The 15,268-nt window shown below is 49.6% G+C and overlaps 1 protein-coding gene across 1 annotated transcript in view; it reads left to right on the top strand.

Moving 5' to 3' along the window:
* LOC147112824 (fibrocystin-like) overlaps window positions 1-15,268 on the top strand; it is a 610,710-nt gene that overhangs the window by 399,540 nt on the left and 195,902 nt on the right. The window contains exons 33-35 of the mRNA XM_085998227.1: window positions 10,110-10,265; window positions 11,411-12,283; window positions 13,579-13,747. Of these exons, the coding sequence (XP_085854353.1) occupies window positions 10,110-10,265; window positions 11,411-12,283; window positions 13,579-13,747 (1,198 nt within the window). The remainder of the gene's footprint in view (window positions 1-10,109; window positions 10,266-11,410; window positions 12,284-13,578; window positions 13,748-15,268) is intronic.

Here is a 15,268-nt window from a genome sequence, read left to right as displayed (position 1 = left end):
TTAGCACGCCGATTGTGTGCTCAATGATGTTCCTGGTCACTTGATGGCTCTCATTGTATCGTTCTTCAGCAGGGGTGCTGGGCGCACGGAGCGGGGTCATCAGCCAGGTGCACAGAGGATAGCCCTTGTCCCCAAGAAGCCAGCCTCCTGGGTGAGCCGGGGCTTCGAAAAGGTCTGCCACAGAAGTCTGGTGCAGGATGAAGGCGTCGTGACTGCTGCCTGGAAAGCGGGCATTGACAGCTAGTATCAGCTGTCTGTGGTCACACACCAACTGCACGTTCAACGAAAGGAACCCCTTCCGGTTGCGGTAATCCTCGGCATTCTCTTGCGGCGCCCGCAAAGCCACATGCGTGCAGTCAATGGCGCCCTGGACCATGGGGAAGCCCGCTATTCTTGCAAATCCCATTGTGCACTCTTGCTGCTTGTCCAGGGTCATGGGGAAGGAAATGTACTGACGTCTCCTTTTAAAGAGGGCATTCGTGACTTGGCAGATGCAGCAATGCACCGCGAACTGGGAGACATTGGCAATGTCCCTAGTAGCGGATTGGAAGAAGCCGGTGGCATAGAAGTTGAGAGCCACTGTCACCTTCACTGCCACCGACAGAGACGTCTTGCTCCTCAGTTGAGGCTGCAGATCTGGCTGAAGCAGGTGGCAGAGCTCAGTGACCACCTCCCTGCTGAATCGAAGCCTCCGAATACACTGCTCCTCAGACATGTTGAGGTAGGAGAACTGTTGGCGGAATACCCTGGGAGCGTAAGGCCTCCTGTGCCAATGCCTGTTGGCCCTCCTCCGTCTCGCCATGATTGGCACTCTCTCTCGGCGTCTCTGAGCCCTCTCAATGCAATGGAGAAACCCAACGTTTCCACCCATTGCAGCCCCCATAGTATGTGGCCACTCAAGGTTATGGCACTGAAAAATCAATCCAACTGCAAAGTTCTGGGCTGAAGCCAGAAGTACCTGTGCGAGCGCTGACTCAATGCAGAAAGCTCTCTCCCTTTGTCTCTCTGCAAATCTCTCACAGAAGGAGTGGTGCAAAAATGGCTACCACTAAGAAGCCAGGAAGAGCCCCCTTTAAATAGTGCCCCCCCAGCCCCACAGCAACTGGGAACCATTCCAGTTGCTGGGAGCGCCAGGCGGAAAGGAGGGGGGCGCCACTGAATTTCCGGTTCGGGGCGCCCCAAGGGCGTTGCACCATGAAATGACGTCAGGATCTGCGTGCGCAGCTGAGCGGGCGTTACGGTTTTGCGCCGCCACTAAATGTCCGCTCAATGTCGCGAGAGGCGCAGGTCTCGCCGCGCCCGGGCGCTAGCCGCTTCGCGCCCCACTTATCGCCCTCTTAAGGCGCTAACTGGTGGTGCAAACAACTGAATTTCTCCCCCATTGTGTTTAATCACATTTTAGGATGGAATATAACACACTAGTAATACAGCAAAAACATATCACCGTGACAAGCAGCTGGTACTGGACCCGATCAGACAGACTGCTGGCATGCGTGAATAGTTCTCTGGCTTCTGGCCTCTCTCTCTCTCTCTCTCTCTAGGGCCTTCGATGGTGAGCATGGGATCACTCTTAAAAGAGCGTTCGACCAGCTGTTCGGCTCTCCCTTCCACCGTCTGTGTGCAAGCCCTTGGGGTGTCACTTTTTATTCTCTTTTTAGGGGTGGGCCTGAGGCCAAGTTATTGACAAGACCATTTAACCTATAGAGGTTCCTCCAAAACTTTATCAACCAACGACAGCTTAAGTTCTTTGTCTTGGTGTTTGGATGAAAGCCCTCCCCAAAAGAAGGTCTCATTACTTCACCCAATTTATCTTTCTTGTTTTTACATTTTGAAGGTTCCTCCATTGGAATCCATCTTATCTCTTTTTAGTCTCTTCCCCCTTTTTCCCAGCAAGAGGCCCTCTCCCTCTTAATCATGGCCCCAGCCAGAGCTATCGCACATTAACCAGTCGCTATCTCACCTTCATCTAGCAAATGGCCCATTCTAAGATGGCTACCTTATCCTTCTCAAATTCCTTTCATTCTATGTCTTTTCCTAATTAACTTTTAATTATCTTCACAAGCAGTTCTGCTAAACAAACTCCAAATTCTATCTGTGGAGATTATAATATGGTTATTAGTAATAATGGAAGAAACATAGGCTGGGCCTTTACTGGCCAAATTAAAGCTACATTAACAAAGTCAAAACCCTAACGTACAAGCAACAGATAACTAGCCTGGCAGGACCATCCTATGGGCCCCCGTGTGGAATGTTTATGTTTCACCTAATCTAACTGATTAAAAAGACTGTCTCAAATTCTAATGCAAGCTTCCCAGGAAAACGAAACTTATCATTTAAAAGCCATATACATTTTTAGGCACCCATAGTTTCTAACATCATACGCAAGGATTTAGTAAAACATAAATGTGTGCAGGCCATTTAAGTGATCAGAAATAAAACCAGAAAAAGCTGGAAATACCAGGTCAGGCAGCATCGGTGGAGAGAGAAACAGAGTTAACATTTCAGGTCTGATGCGCCTCAATGACTTCAAGACTCAAAGTTAACTGAATAAAACAAGGCTTTTATTAGCAAAGAAAAGATGCCTGTGGCTTCACCTAGCATGCTGCTGTTCTGCTGCAAGACAAGCCTGGGCTTGTCTTAAGTGGGGCCAGGTATGGGCGGAGCCGACACACAAAGGGGGCGGTCCATTATACACAATACAAGGTAAAGCACCGGAGCAGGCAATACAATATGTGTAGTTAACTACAGAGTCTGATGAATGACATATTTCATCACAAGGTCGATGACCTTTCGTCAGAACTGGAAAAAGCTGGAGATGTAACAGATTTTAAGCAAGTGTAGGGGCAAGCACAAGTAAATCGCTGTTTCACCTGGAAGGAGTGTTTGGGGCCCTGGACAGTGGGAAGGGTGGAGGTAAAAGGGCATGTGTTGCATCTGCTCTTGCATGGGAAGGTGTCGGGCGAAGGGGAAGGGGTGCTGGGGGTGATAGAGGAGTGGACCAGGGTGTCACGGAGGGAGTGGTCCCTTCGGAATGCTGAAAGGGGAGGTGAGAAGAAGATGTGTTTGGTAGTGGGATCACGCTGGAGGTGGCGGAAATGGCGGAGGATGATCCGTTGAATGTGGAGGCTAGTGGGGTGAAAGGTGAGGACAAGGGGAACCCTATCGTGGTTCCGGGAGAGAGGGGAAGGGGTGAGAGCAGAAGTGCAGCAAATAGAACGGACACGGTCAAGGGCCGTGTCAACCACAGTAGAGGGGAATCCTCGGTTGAGGAAAAAGGAAGCACTAGCATGGAAGGTGGCATCATCAGAGCAGATGCGGTGGAGATGGAGAAACTGGGAGAATGGAATAGAGTCCTTACAGGAAGCGGGGTGGGAGGAAGTGTAGTCCAGGTAGCTGTGGGAGTCAGTGGGCTTGTAGTGAATGTCAATAGCCTATCCCTAGAGATGGAGACAGAGAAGTCGAGGAAGGGAAGAGTCGGAGATAGACCATGTGAAGGTGAGGGAAGGGTGGAAATTGGAAGCAAAGTGAATGAAAGTTTCTAGTTCAGGGCGTGAGCAGGAAACAGCACCGATACAGTCATCAATGTACCGGAAAAAGAGGTGAGGGAGGGGACCTGAGTAGGACTGGAACAAAGAATGTTCCACATACCCCACGAAAAGGCAGGCATAGCTGGGACCCATGCGGGTCCCCATTGCAACACCTTTAATTTGGAGGAAGTGAAGGGAGTCCCTTTTGTTCTTTCCTGCCCTCCTCCCTTTCCCTGCCCCTGCATTTGCTTATCATCTGTTACATCTCCAGCTTTTTCCAGTTCTGATGAAGGGTCATCGACCTGAAACAATGGCCCAGAAATTTGGGTCCCAACGCGTGAGTACACACTGGGTACTCACGCGTTGGCCCAACATAAGTGCTGGTTTCGTGCATGCACTGCGCATGTGCGGGAAACCGGCACTTCCGTTCCCCTGAAAGAAAGGGTTGACAGGTGGAACGCGTGCGCCGGAGAGGCAGCGCGTGCGCATCGAACTTACGTTTTTTTTCAGGTTTTTCCAGGAGGGTAAGCCTCCAGCAGTTACACGTTTAAAAAGTAGGCGCAAGGCCTGCTTTTAACAAGGTAAGTGGTGAATTAATTAAAATTAAAACATTTTTTCCACAGGTTTATTATTTTTAAATACTTTAAAGAAAGGTAAGTTTATTTTTAGCCCCGTTAGAAAATGTAATTAATTTTTTCAAAAATTTAAATTATTGTTTAAAATAGTTATTTCACGTAATTTATAGTTACAGTATTTTAAAAATGTGATTTAAAAAAAAAAAATTAATTAAAGTTTTAGTGATGTTTTGGGGCTTATAGTATTTATAGGTTTGATAGCTCTTCCTGTCAAACTTATGAATGAAGCATTCCCTGCTACCATTGGCTCTCCATGGCCCACGTGATCCCAGGGGACGCATCGAACTAACTGTGCCCCTGGGATACGCAAGCACTGCGTGCCGGCAGTTGGAGGAGGCCCAGGATCAGAATCCCACGCGGGCCCACAGCTCAACGGCTGGCGTGCTAGGTAAGTGCAGGTCGGGGGCTTGCACCCGACCCGAATTTCTGGGCCAATCTGCTTCTCTCTCCACAGATGCTGCCTGACCTGAGGAGTATTTCCAGCATTTTCTGTTTTTATTTCAGATTCCCAGCATCCGCAGTATTTTGCTTTTGTATAAGTGATCAGAAACTCTAGTATAGCTCACTTTAATTGAAACATCCCACAACCCTAATAAGTTTATGCAATGTTTGTTAATTTGCTTCTCGCAATGCAAACCTAAGTCAAGAATGAGAAAATTCTACCAATAAAAAAACAGATATGACGCACATCGGAATTTCCCTTTAGAGTCATAGGCCTAGAAATTCAGTTGTTTGCGCCAGCCGCTAGCGCCTTAGGAGTAGGAGATGTGGGGCGCTAGGCAGCTAGCGGCTGGGCACAGCGCGAACTGCGCCTCTCCCCAACTTCAGTAAAGATTTAGCGGCGGCGCAATGCCTTTGCGCGTGCTCAGCTGCGCGCGCAGATCCTGACGTAATTTCATCGTGCAACGCCCTTTGTGCGCCCCAAACCGGAAATTCAGTGGCGCCGGCCTATTGTGCGCCTGGCGCCCCTAGCGACTGGTAGAGGGGAACGGTTCCCAGTCGCTGCGGGGGGCGCAAATTAAAAGGCACTCCTCCTGCAGTAGAAAAGGCAGCCATTTTGCAAAACTCCTTCTTTGTGAGAGACGGATCTTTGCAGAGAGACAAAGGTAGAGAGCTTTCTGGTTTGGCTCAACACTCGCACAGGTACTTGTGGCTTCAGGCCACAGCTTTGCACTTGTCTTTAACTTCAGAGCCATATCATTGATTGGAAACATATAATGGGGGCTGCAATGGGTGCAAACATTGGCCTTCTCCATTGCATTCAAAGGGCTCAGAGACGCCGTGAGAGAGTGGCAGTCATGGCCAGACGGAGAGGGGGCAACAGGCGTCGGCAAAGGAGGCCTTATCCACCCAGGGTATACCGCCAGCAGTTCTCATATCTGAACATGTCTGACGAGCAGTGTGTTCGGAGGCTGCGATTCTGAAGGACGGTGGTCACTGAGACCTGCCACCTGCTTCGCGGAGATCTGCAGCCACATCTGAGGAGCAGGACGTCTCTGTCGGTGGCAGTGAAGGTGACGGTGTCTCTCAACTTCTATGCCACCGGCTCCTTCCAATCCACTACTGGGGACATTTCCAACATCTCCCAGTTTGCCGTACATTGCTGCATCCGCCAGGTGACCAATGCCCTTTTCAGAAGGAGACGTCAGTTCATCTCCTTCTCCATGGCCCTTGTCAAGCAGCAACAGCGTGCAATGGGCTTTGCAGCATTAGCGGGCTTCCCCATGGTGCAGGGCGCCATTGACTGCACGCATGTGGCTTTGCGGGCACCTCTAGAGAATGCCGAGGATTACCGCAACCGGAAGGGCTACCATTCGCTCAACGTGCAGTTGGTGTGTGACCACAGGCAGCTCATCCTAGCTGTCAATGCCCGCTTTCCAGGCAGCAGCCACGATGCCTTCATCCTGCGCCAGACTTCTGTGGCAGACATATTCCAGGCCCAGCCTCACCCACGAGGATGGCTTCTCGGGGACAAAGGCTATCCTTTGTGCACCTGGCTGATGACCCCGCTCCGTGCGCCCAGCACCCCTGCTGAAGAGGGATACAATGACAGCCATCAAGCAACCAGGAACATCATTGAGCAAACAATTGGCGTCCTGAAGCAACGGTTCCGCTGTCTGGATCGTTCCGGAGGAGCCCTACAGTACTCGCCTGAGCGAGTCTCCCATTTCGTGGTCGTGTGCTGCATGCTGCACAACCTGGCTATCCGCAGGACTCAGCCGCTGCCACCAGACATTGGAGGACCACCAGAGGAGGAGGAGGACCAGCACAGGAGGGAGGCAGAAAGTGCAAGGGCCGCCCGTCGGTGGCTTATTGAACGTCGGTTCTAGGCCCCCTCTCAGGGAATGGCTTGCACAAGATGAATGTAGCCGCTCCACAAGCCCTCAGCCGAGCAGGGCAACCAGGACTTCCAAAAGAAAGCATGGACAGTGCGATTTAAGAACATTTATTACTTTGATACCTCTGCCCTTCCCACATAACAAACTAATGGAGAGAAGCCCCCCCAAAAAACACAAATCGACCAGTCTCGGCCTTTCCAAAAACACAAATCGACCAGTCTCGGCCTTTCCAAAAACACAAATCGACCAGTCTCGGCCTTTACAAGTGAAACAAAACATTTGGGCACACCTTCTACATTTTGCCCTGCGAGGGTGATGCCTTTCGCATCCGTGACTGGCCCCTGCCCGCCCTGCAGCTCCTCCTCAATGGGACCCCAGTGGCTGCAGCAAGGCTGGGGGAAGGCTGCTGAGGGTCAGATGGCGAGACGGCAGATGCCCTTGGGGGTCGGCCTGGACCAGCTCTGACCCTGGAGGGGCCGGCTGCTGACTGCTCCAACTCTGCTTGTGCGGCAGCAGTCTGTCCAGCGGCTGGTGGCAGCTGCAATGGAGGAATGGCAGTGTCGGCTGCAGGAATGCTGCCAACCTGACAGATCACAGGTACTCCCTGGTCGCCTGAGACAGTGGCACTCGCACGGGCCAGCATTGCAGCATGCGCAGCAATCTGCTGAAGCACAGACTGCTGGGCTGCTGCGGCGCGGTGAGTGCCCTGGCGATGCCTGGCCGATCCAGCGAGGGTGGCAGCAGTTAGTGCCCGTATGGCCCTGGTCTGTGTCCGCATGACACCAGCCAGTGAATGGACGGCACGACTGAGCACTTGGCTAGAAGCCGCCTGTGCTGCCGCGAAGTCCTGCAGACTCCTGGCCTGTGCTGCCCCGAATTCCTGCACACTCCTTGACAGTGACTCTATGGAGTCAGGCATCCTTGCCACTGCAGCCATGAGCTCAGTGTGCCTGCGCTCAGCCTGGGCGGCCATTTCCTCTAGGAGCCGCACCTCCACTGCGCTCACCGTAGCAGGACTGGAGGCCGCACTCACCCTCCGGGGAGAAGGCCGCCTAGCTTCCCCACCCCTCCCGCGTTGCTGCAGGCCGCTGGGCCCCGGAGCTTCACTCTCCTCCGACCCTTCCCCCCGGCTCCCCTCCAGGGAAGACGTGTCCCCATCATCGCCATGGGCTGCCTCGGCTGAGGGTGGCACTGATGGTCCGGCTTCCTCTTCCTCTTCCTCCTCCTCGCCCTCCGATTCACTCACAGTGCCAGGTTGAGGGCCTGCCTCCTCACCTGGCGATTCACCATCTGAAAGCAGGGAGGCACAAGAGTTGCTTTAGAGTGAGGACAGGGCGGCAGCGAGGGAGGCATGAGTGCTGCTATGCACTGCATTGTTCCGACAGTGGCAAAGGATGCTGTTCTGAGGTGCAAGTGGAAAGAGAGAGGTCAAAAAGGTGATGCCCTTACCATTGGGGCCCAGAACAGGGTCGGCATCTCCACTGGCGACGGGTCCAATCAGCCAGCCTGACATAATGCGCTCCACACACTGGTCCAGGTCGGAGAGCTCTTTGAGGTCAGGATGGCCTCCCCCGGTCTCACGCTGCTGCCTTCGGTTGTGCGCCACCTTGGCCTGCAAGAGAAAGGACGGCCTCTAAGTACAGTGTGAAGCCCTGATCTTGGCTGTACTGCCTCCCATGGTCGAATAGCTTGTACAGTGTGTAAAGTGCTGAATGTGCAAGTGATTTTCATGACAGTCCCATAGCTGCTGGATGAGGGCTGGGCATTAGGGCTTTCAGGTCCCTTTGCCCATAAACTGAGGTGCACATGCAGGGATGAGGAGGACACTGGAAAGGTACTCACCCTGACAACCCGAGTGAGGTCGTTGAACTTTTTTTGGCATTGCACAGGAGTCCGGCCAACCACGCTGTTGGAGGTCAGCCTGTTTGACTCCTCCCTCCAGGCTTTCCGATAGGCGCTGGGCAGTGGCCTCCTGCCACCTTCAGGGAACAGAACATGGCGCCTGCGCTCCACTGCGCCAACCAGCACCCTCAGGTCACCGTCGCTGAAGCGCTGCGCTCTCTCCCTGGTCTTCTCCATAGTCCTGGGCGTTGTACAGATCAAGCAGCAGTGGTCAGGCCTTGCTTCAGGGCTGCAGTGTGCAGGGCGTGGCAGGCAAACAAATCCACCCTCCCCCTTTAAGAGCTCACCGGCGCCAGAGTGTCTGCCGTCAATCAGAAACTCGCCGCACCTGCGCTGCGCCCGCCCTCGGGGGTATCGCCCCGGGCTGCCGGCTTAGCGCCTAATGATAGTCGTGCACCGCCTGTTTTAGCGCAGCAGCAACCTCTTGGGGCGATGCCACTGAATATCGGCGAAGGTGACGCGAAGTTGCGCCGGGCGCAAACTTTAGCGGCCGCCCGGCTGTAGCGCCCCAAACGTGGCTATACTGAATTTCTAGGCCATAGAGTTATACAGCAAAGAAAGAGGCCCTTCGGCCCATCGCGTCCGCTCCAGCCATCAAGCTCTGTCTAATCTAACCCCATTTTCCAGCATTTGGTCCGTAGCCTTGTATGCTATGGCATTTCACGTGATCATCCAAATGCTTCTTGAATGTTGTGAGGGTTCCTGCCTCTACCACCCTTTCAGGCAGTGAGTGCCAGATTCCAACCACCCTCTGGGTGAAAAAGTTTTCCCTCACATCCCCTCTAAACCTCCTGCCCCTTACCTTGAATCTATGCCCCCTTGTTATTGACCCCTCTACTAAGGGGAAAAGTTCCTTTCTATTCACCCTATCTATGCCCCTCATAATTTTGTATACCTCAATCAGGTCCCCCCTCAGCCTTCTCTGCTCCAAGGAAAACAACCCCAGCCTGTCCAGTCTTTCTTCATAGCTGAAGCGCTCCAGCCCAGGTAACATCCTGGTAAATCTCCTCTGCACCCTCTCCAAAGCAATCACATCCTTCCTATAGTGTGGTGACCAGAACTGCACACAGTACTCCAGCTGTGGCCTTACCAGCGTTTTGTACAGCTCCATCATAACCTCCCTGCTCTTATATTCTATGCCTCGGCTAATGAAGGCAAGTATCCCATATGCCTTTTTAACCACCTTATCCACCTGTTCTGCTGCCTTCAGGGATCTATGTACATGCACACCAAGGTCCCTCTGATCTTCTGTCTTTCCTAGGGTCTTACCATTCATTGTGTATTCCCTTGCCTTGTTAGTCCGTCCAAAATGCATCACCTCACACTTTTCAGGGTTAAATTCCATTTGCCACTGTTCCGCCCATCTGACCAACCCATCTATATCGTCCTGTAGCTTGAGGCTTCCCGCCTCGCTATTTACCACCCCACCAATTTTCGTGTCATCTGCGAACTTACTGATCATACCTTTTACATTCACATCCAAATCATTAATGTAGACCACAAACAGCAAGGGACCCAGCACCGATCCCTGCGGTACCCCACTGGACACAGGCTTCCAGTCACAAAAACAACCTTCTACCATCACCCTCTGCCTTCTGCCACTAAGCCAGTTCTTGGTAGATTGAAAACATTATCGACACCTTAAAATTGCTGTCAGTATCTAACCTGTTGTACTAAATTCATAATTTTGTTGTTCTATCCTACAGGCAGTTCCCATGTGGTTGATGAGGGACACCACATTAGTCTGGCTGCAGAAGTTGGCCTGCTGACTAGAAATGTTCAAATCACAGCCGATGGGGATTGTATCGCCTGGATCGTTGTTGGGCAAAAGAGAAACGCGACAAGTGGCAAACTGTTCTCAGGTATGGATTTTATTAATTTCTTCATATTTGCATACTAATGCTTGTTGCAGACAATGCCATAATAGCCATATTGTTAGTTGGACTACTTCATGCTAACAAACAGGTCACAATATGGCACCAGGTAACATGAGCAACTTAGTTTGGAATGCAAAACCTCCTACAAGAGTTAACATCATGATAAGTATGTGGCAGCCTACTTATGAAGGAAAAATCATTTAAAATGACAGTGGAATAAGGTAATGGTAATGGAGCCAATGGAATTCAGAGAAGGAAGGCCCAACCTATTGCTATTGGTGCCATATGTTTTTCTCCTTCACCCTCACCAATTCAATTGTTCCTGTTTGCATTTCACCCAGTCATTTGTAGTCTTGTCAAAATTTGTATGAACCTGCCTTTCGTACTTGTTCATGGGCTTCCTTTTATAGTTTTTCTCTCTCTAATCATTAATCATTCATGGACTTTTTAACTTTTTTCTCTATTGAAGTCTATCATTTCCAGTCTACAGTTTTCTCTACAATACCATTCTTTAGCCACCAAAAAGCAGTCTAGAATGACCCTTCCTCAGATGTTGTTATCTTTGGGGCAGGGAGGGGATTGGTTGGCTCGTACATGGCATTTCTCTAAAATCAGATGATATCAAGATCTCAACTTCTGGGAATTCCACATGCAAACTCGCAGCCTACCATTCCATGGTACAGTGCACTGGAGCAGTAAGGATTGGTAACATTATGCATGCTTAAAAGTCCTTCCTTATGCTACTTTTCATGTTGATTTTTTTTAGATAATATGCTAATTTTGTTTTGCTGCTGCTTTTCTCCTCTTATAAATCCCTCCCGTGCTGCATGTCCCATACAGCCATGTGCTAGGAGGAGGTATGCAAAGGTGGTTCAATTAAGCCTCCTCCTCTAATTTTCTTTCCCTTTCTGAGGTAACTTGCTGATCTCTAATTGCTATGGTGTTGATGCATCATATTTTCTTAATATTTAAAGTTTTTTTTATTTCTTTCACTTTATTTGTAATTTCTTTTGCTACTGTGAACCATCAGCCATTATGACCAGCTATTTTAGCTAGTAGTCTGTAAGATTGTTCTATTTCTGTGCTTGCTCTTCCACATCACCAACTACTGGCTGTGTTTTGTCCAACAGGCATTCTCCAGGTTTCAAATGTGGAGTTTGTACGGATTGGGAAACGAGGGCATTCAGCAATAGAGTTCAGTAACATCAGCCCTGGATCAGAAATGATATCCTGTAGCATTCATCACATTTGTGGTTGTGGTGTTCACTCAGTAGCGAGCAGTGGTATTCTATTGCATGATAATGTAATATATAACACTGAGGGCCATGGCCTGGATCTGGAAGGTCAGAACCACACTCTACTAAGGAACCTCATTGTGCTGACCAGACAGCCAGACAATGGAGCAGGATGGGTTGCTGGCGTCAAAGTGAACCTGGTGGACAATGTCAAACTTCTAAATAATGCGGTGGCTGGGTCTGAACGTTTAGGCTACTATATTAATGGTCAACAATGTTTTCAACAAGAACCACCCTGGTCTGGTAATGTGGCCCATACAAACCTCCATGGCATTCATCTATACACAGGTGATGGATTTCAATGCTGCACTAAAATCAGTGGCTTTCTGGCTTATAAGAACTATGATTATGGTATTTTTCTCCATATTCAAAGCAGTGTCCTTGTTAGTAATGTGACACTTGTTGATAATGGGGTTGGACTCCTCCCAATGGTTTATGGAGCATCAGCTCAGTGTGTGAAGAAGTATATAGAGATACAGAAGTCTGTGATCATTGGCACCAGCTCAACCTTTGATTGCTTTAAAGACCGCATCAAACCTACTTTGACGAGTGATCTTGCTCGTAATGTCCATGCTCCCAGGACTCCATCTCAAGGTCGTATTGGAATTTTGTGGCCCGCATTCACATCAAAACCAGGTGAAGGCCCAAATAGGCCATGGCATCAAATAACAAGCTACTCAGCAGTTCATGGCATCACAAAACTTGAAGGTGAGTGCTTTCATTTTTCTTTTGGTGAGAGCCAATCTTTCAGAGCTAGCTATCAGTTGTGTGGTTCAGATCCTCTCTGCTGTTGTTATAATGTTAGCTGTAGAGTCACCGAGGTAAATTTGGACCTTGCGCTCTCCTGACACACAGTTTTGTATGCTGGGAGTGAAGATTAGTAATTTGGGCATGCATCCTCAATGCTTTCAATGGATATAAAATTGTGAGGTGCGAGTGTGGGTGTGGTGCATGAATTCCTGATAAGCATTCCATGTGCGTGAAGCTCTATGACAGGAGGACTTCATCTGAAGCCTTCAACAAAAATAACAATTTGTATTTATATAGCGCTTTTAATGTAATAAAACATCCCAAGGCGCTTCACAGGAGCATTATCAAACAAAATTTGACACCGAGTTACATAAGGAGATATTAGAGCAGAAAATCAAAAGCTTGGTGAAAGAGGTAGGTTTTAAGGAGCATCTTAAAAGAGGAAAGAGAGGTAGAGAGGTGATGAGGTTTAGGGAGGGAATTCCAGAGCTTTAGGGCCTTGGCAGCTGAAAGCACAGCTGCCAGTGGTGGAGCGATTAAAATTGGGGATGTGCAAGAGGCCAGAATTGGAAGAGCGCAGATATATCGGAGGATTGTGGGGTTGGAGGAGGTTACAGAGATGGGGAGGGGCGAGGCCATGGAGGGATTTGAAAACAAGGATGAAAATTTTAAAATCGAGGCGTAGCCAGACCGGGAGCCAGTGTAAGTCAGCGAGCACAGGGATGATGGGCGAACGGGACTTGGTGCGAGTTAGGACACGGGCAGCAGAGTTTTGGATGAGCTCAAGTTTACAGAGGGTGGTTCCACTCCTGTTATTCGGTAGCCTGTTACCAAGCATATCTGGGTCCTTACTCTTCCACCATACTCCCGCTGGAGTTCCAGTGGGAGTGCACTGAAAGGTCAAAGGATTTTCGGCTCCAGGAAGCGTACACTACGCTGAAGATTTTTGATTTAATGTAGATGTAGAAAGTTATGTGGGTTGCATCTGCAGCTGAGCCACATCTGGGCAGTTCTCCAGCCTGTTCTATTCAATGTGCCCAGCTCAATTATTAAGATACCCCAACCAGCTGACAGTCCAATATGAAAAATAAGGTTTGGCAATCAACCTAAGTTCATAAACTATCAGGTGTGAAAATGGTGAGCGATTCGTACTGTGAGTTGTATACATCAAAAATGGAAATATATTAGAATTTTTCAGCTATTAATGAGTAAAAATCTATCATTTTAAATTTCTTAAGATGCCTTTTTTTCAGATGTCATATTTTCTGGGTTCACGAAGAACTGCTACAGTGAGGACAGTGATGCTTGCTTTATGTCCAACCCTCAGAATTATGGCATTATGCATCCAATTGTAGCTAAAGACACACGGATGTTACACGTCAAAGAACAGAACAAGTTTTATTTTCACGCCTCTGGAGCCAGGTACAATTGATCTGTTTTTATTTCAAGGTGATGAAAGTGCTGGGAAGTGAATGGAACACCTTTTCTCTTAGAGTACCTCAGTGTCTAACTCTCTTACAGTCATGCACCAGTTGCCACTTGATTTTCTTCCATACGATTTGCTCAGATGAGCCATTATGCCGAGGCGCGGAGAATCTGCCTCACATTCTAGTGATCTGATGATGATATCCAACAACAACAACTTGCATTTAAAGTAGAAAAACGTCCCAAGGCTCTTCACAGGAGCGATATCATGCAAAAATTGACAATGAGCCACATAAAGAGATATTAGGAGATGTGACCAAAAACATGGTCAAAGAGCTAGGTTTTAAGGAGCATCTTAAAGGAGGAGAGAGAGCTGGAGGGGCGGAAAGGTTTAGGGAGGGAATTCCAGAGCTTAGGGCCGAGGCAGCTGAAGGCACGGCCGCCAATGATGGAGCGATTAAAATCGGGGAATGCCCAAGAGACCAGAATTTGAGACCTCAGAGGGTTGTAAGGCTGGAGGAGGTTACAAAGGTAGGGAGGGCGAGGCCATGGAGGGATTTGAAAACTAGGATGAGAATTTTAAAATCGAGACATTGCCAGACCAGGAGCCATTGTAGGTCTGTGAGCACAGGGGTGATGGGTTAACAGGACTTGGTGTGAGTTAAGATACAGGCAGCAGAGTTTTGAATGCGTTCAAGTTTATGGTGGGTGGAAGGTGGGTGGCCGGCCAGTAGCGTATTGGAATAGTCAAGTCTAGAGGAAATAAAAGCCTTGGATGAGGGTTTCAGCAGCAGATGAGCTGAGGCAGGGATGGAGTCAGGCAATGTGACAGAGGTGGAAGTAGGCGGTCTTGGTGATGGCGTGGATATGTGGTCGGAAGCTCACCTCGGGGTCAAATGGGATGCCCAGGTTGTGAACAGTCTGGTTTAGCCTTAGAAAGTGGCCAGGGAGAGGGATGGAGTTAGTGGCTAGGGAGCGGAGTTGGTGCTGGGGACCGAAGACAATGGTTTCGGTCTTCCCAATATATAGTTGGAGGAAATTTCTGCTTATATAGGACTGAATGTTGGACAAGCAGCTTGACACATCAGGCAGTGGAGGGGTCAAGAGTGGTGGTGATGAGAGCTGGGTGTCGTCAGTGTACATGTGGAACCTGATGCATGATGACATGCAAGCCTTGATCCTGACCAACGGATCCACCACAGACCCAATTCACGTACGGACCAGGGTCAAGCAAGGCTGTGTCATCGCACCAACGCTCTTCTCGATCTTCCTGGCTGCAATGCTCCATCTCACCCTCAGTAAGCTCCCCGCTGGATTTGAGCTAATCTACAGAACAAACGGGAAACTGTTCAACCTCTGTCACCTCCAGTCCAGATCCAAGATCGTCCCATCCTCTGTCATCGAATTACAGTATGCAGATGATGCTTGCGTCTGCGCACACTCTGAGGCTGAACTCCAAACCATCGTCAACACCTTCACTGAAGCGAACGAGGGCATGGGCCTTACACTAAACATCCG

The sequence above is a fragment of the Somniosus microcephalus genome, chromosome 9 (assembly GCF_052327205.1).
Source record: "Somniosus microcephalus isolate GS21.2 chromosome 9, FLI_Smic_1.0, whole genome shotgun sequence".
Taxonomy (NCBI): Eukaryota; Metazoa; Chordata; class Chondrichthyes; order Squaliformes; family Somniosidae; genus Somniosus; species Somniosus microcephalus.
This window is presented reverse-complemented; position numbering and strand designations above follow the sequence as displayed.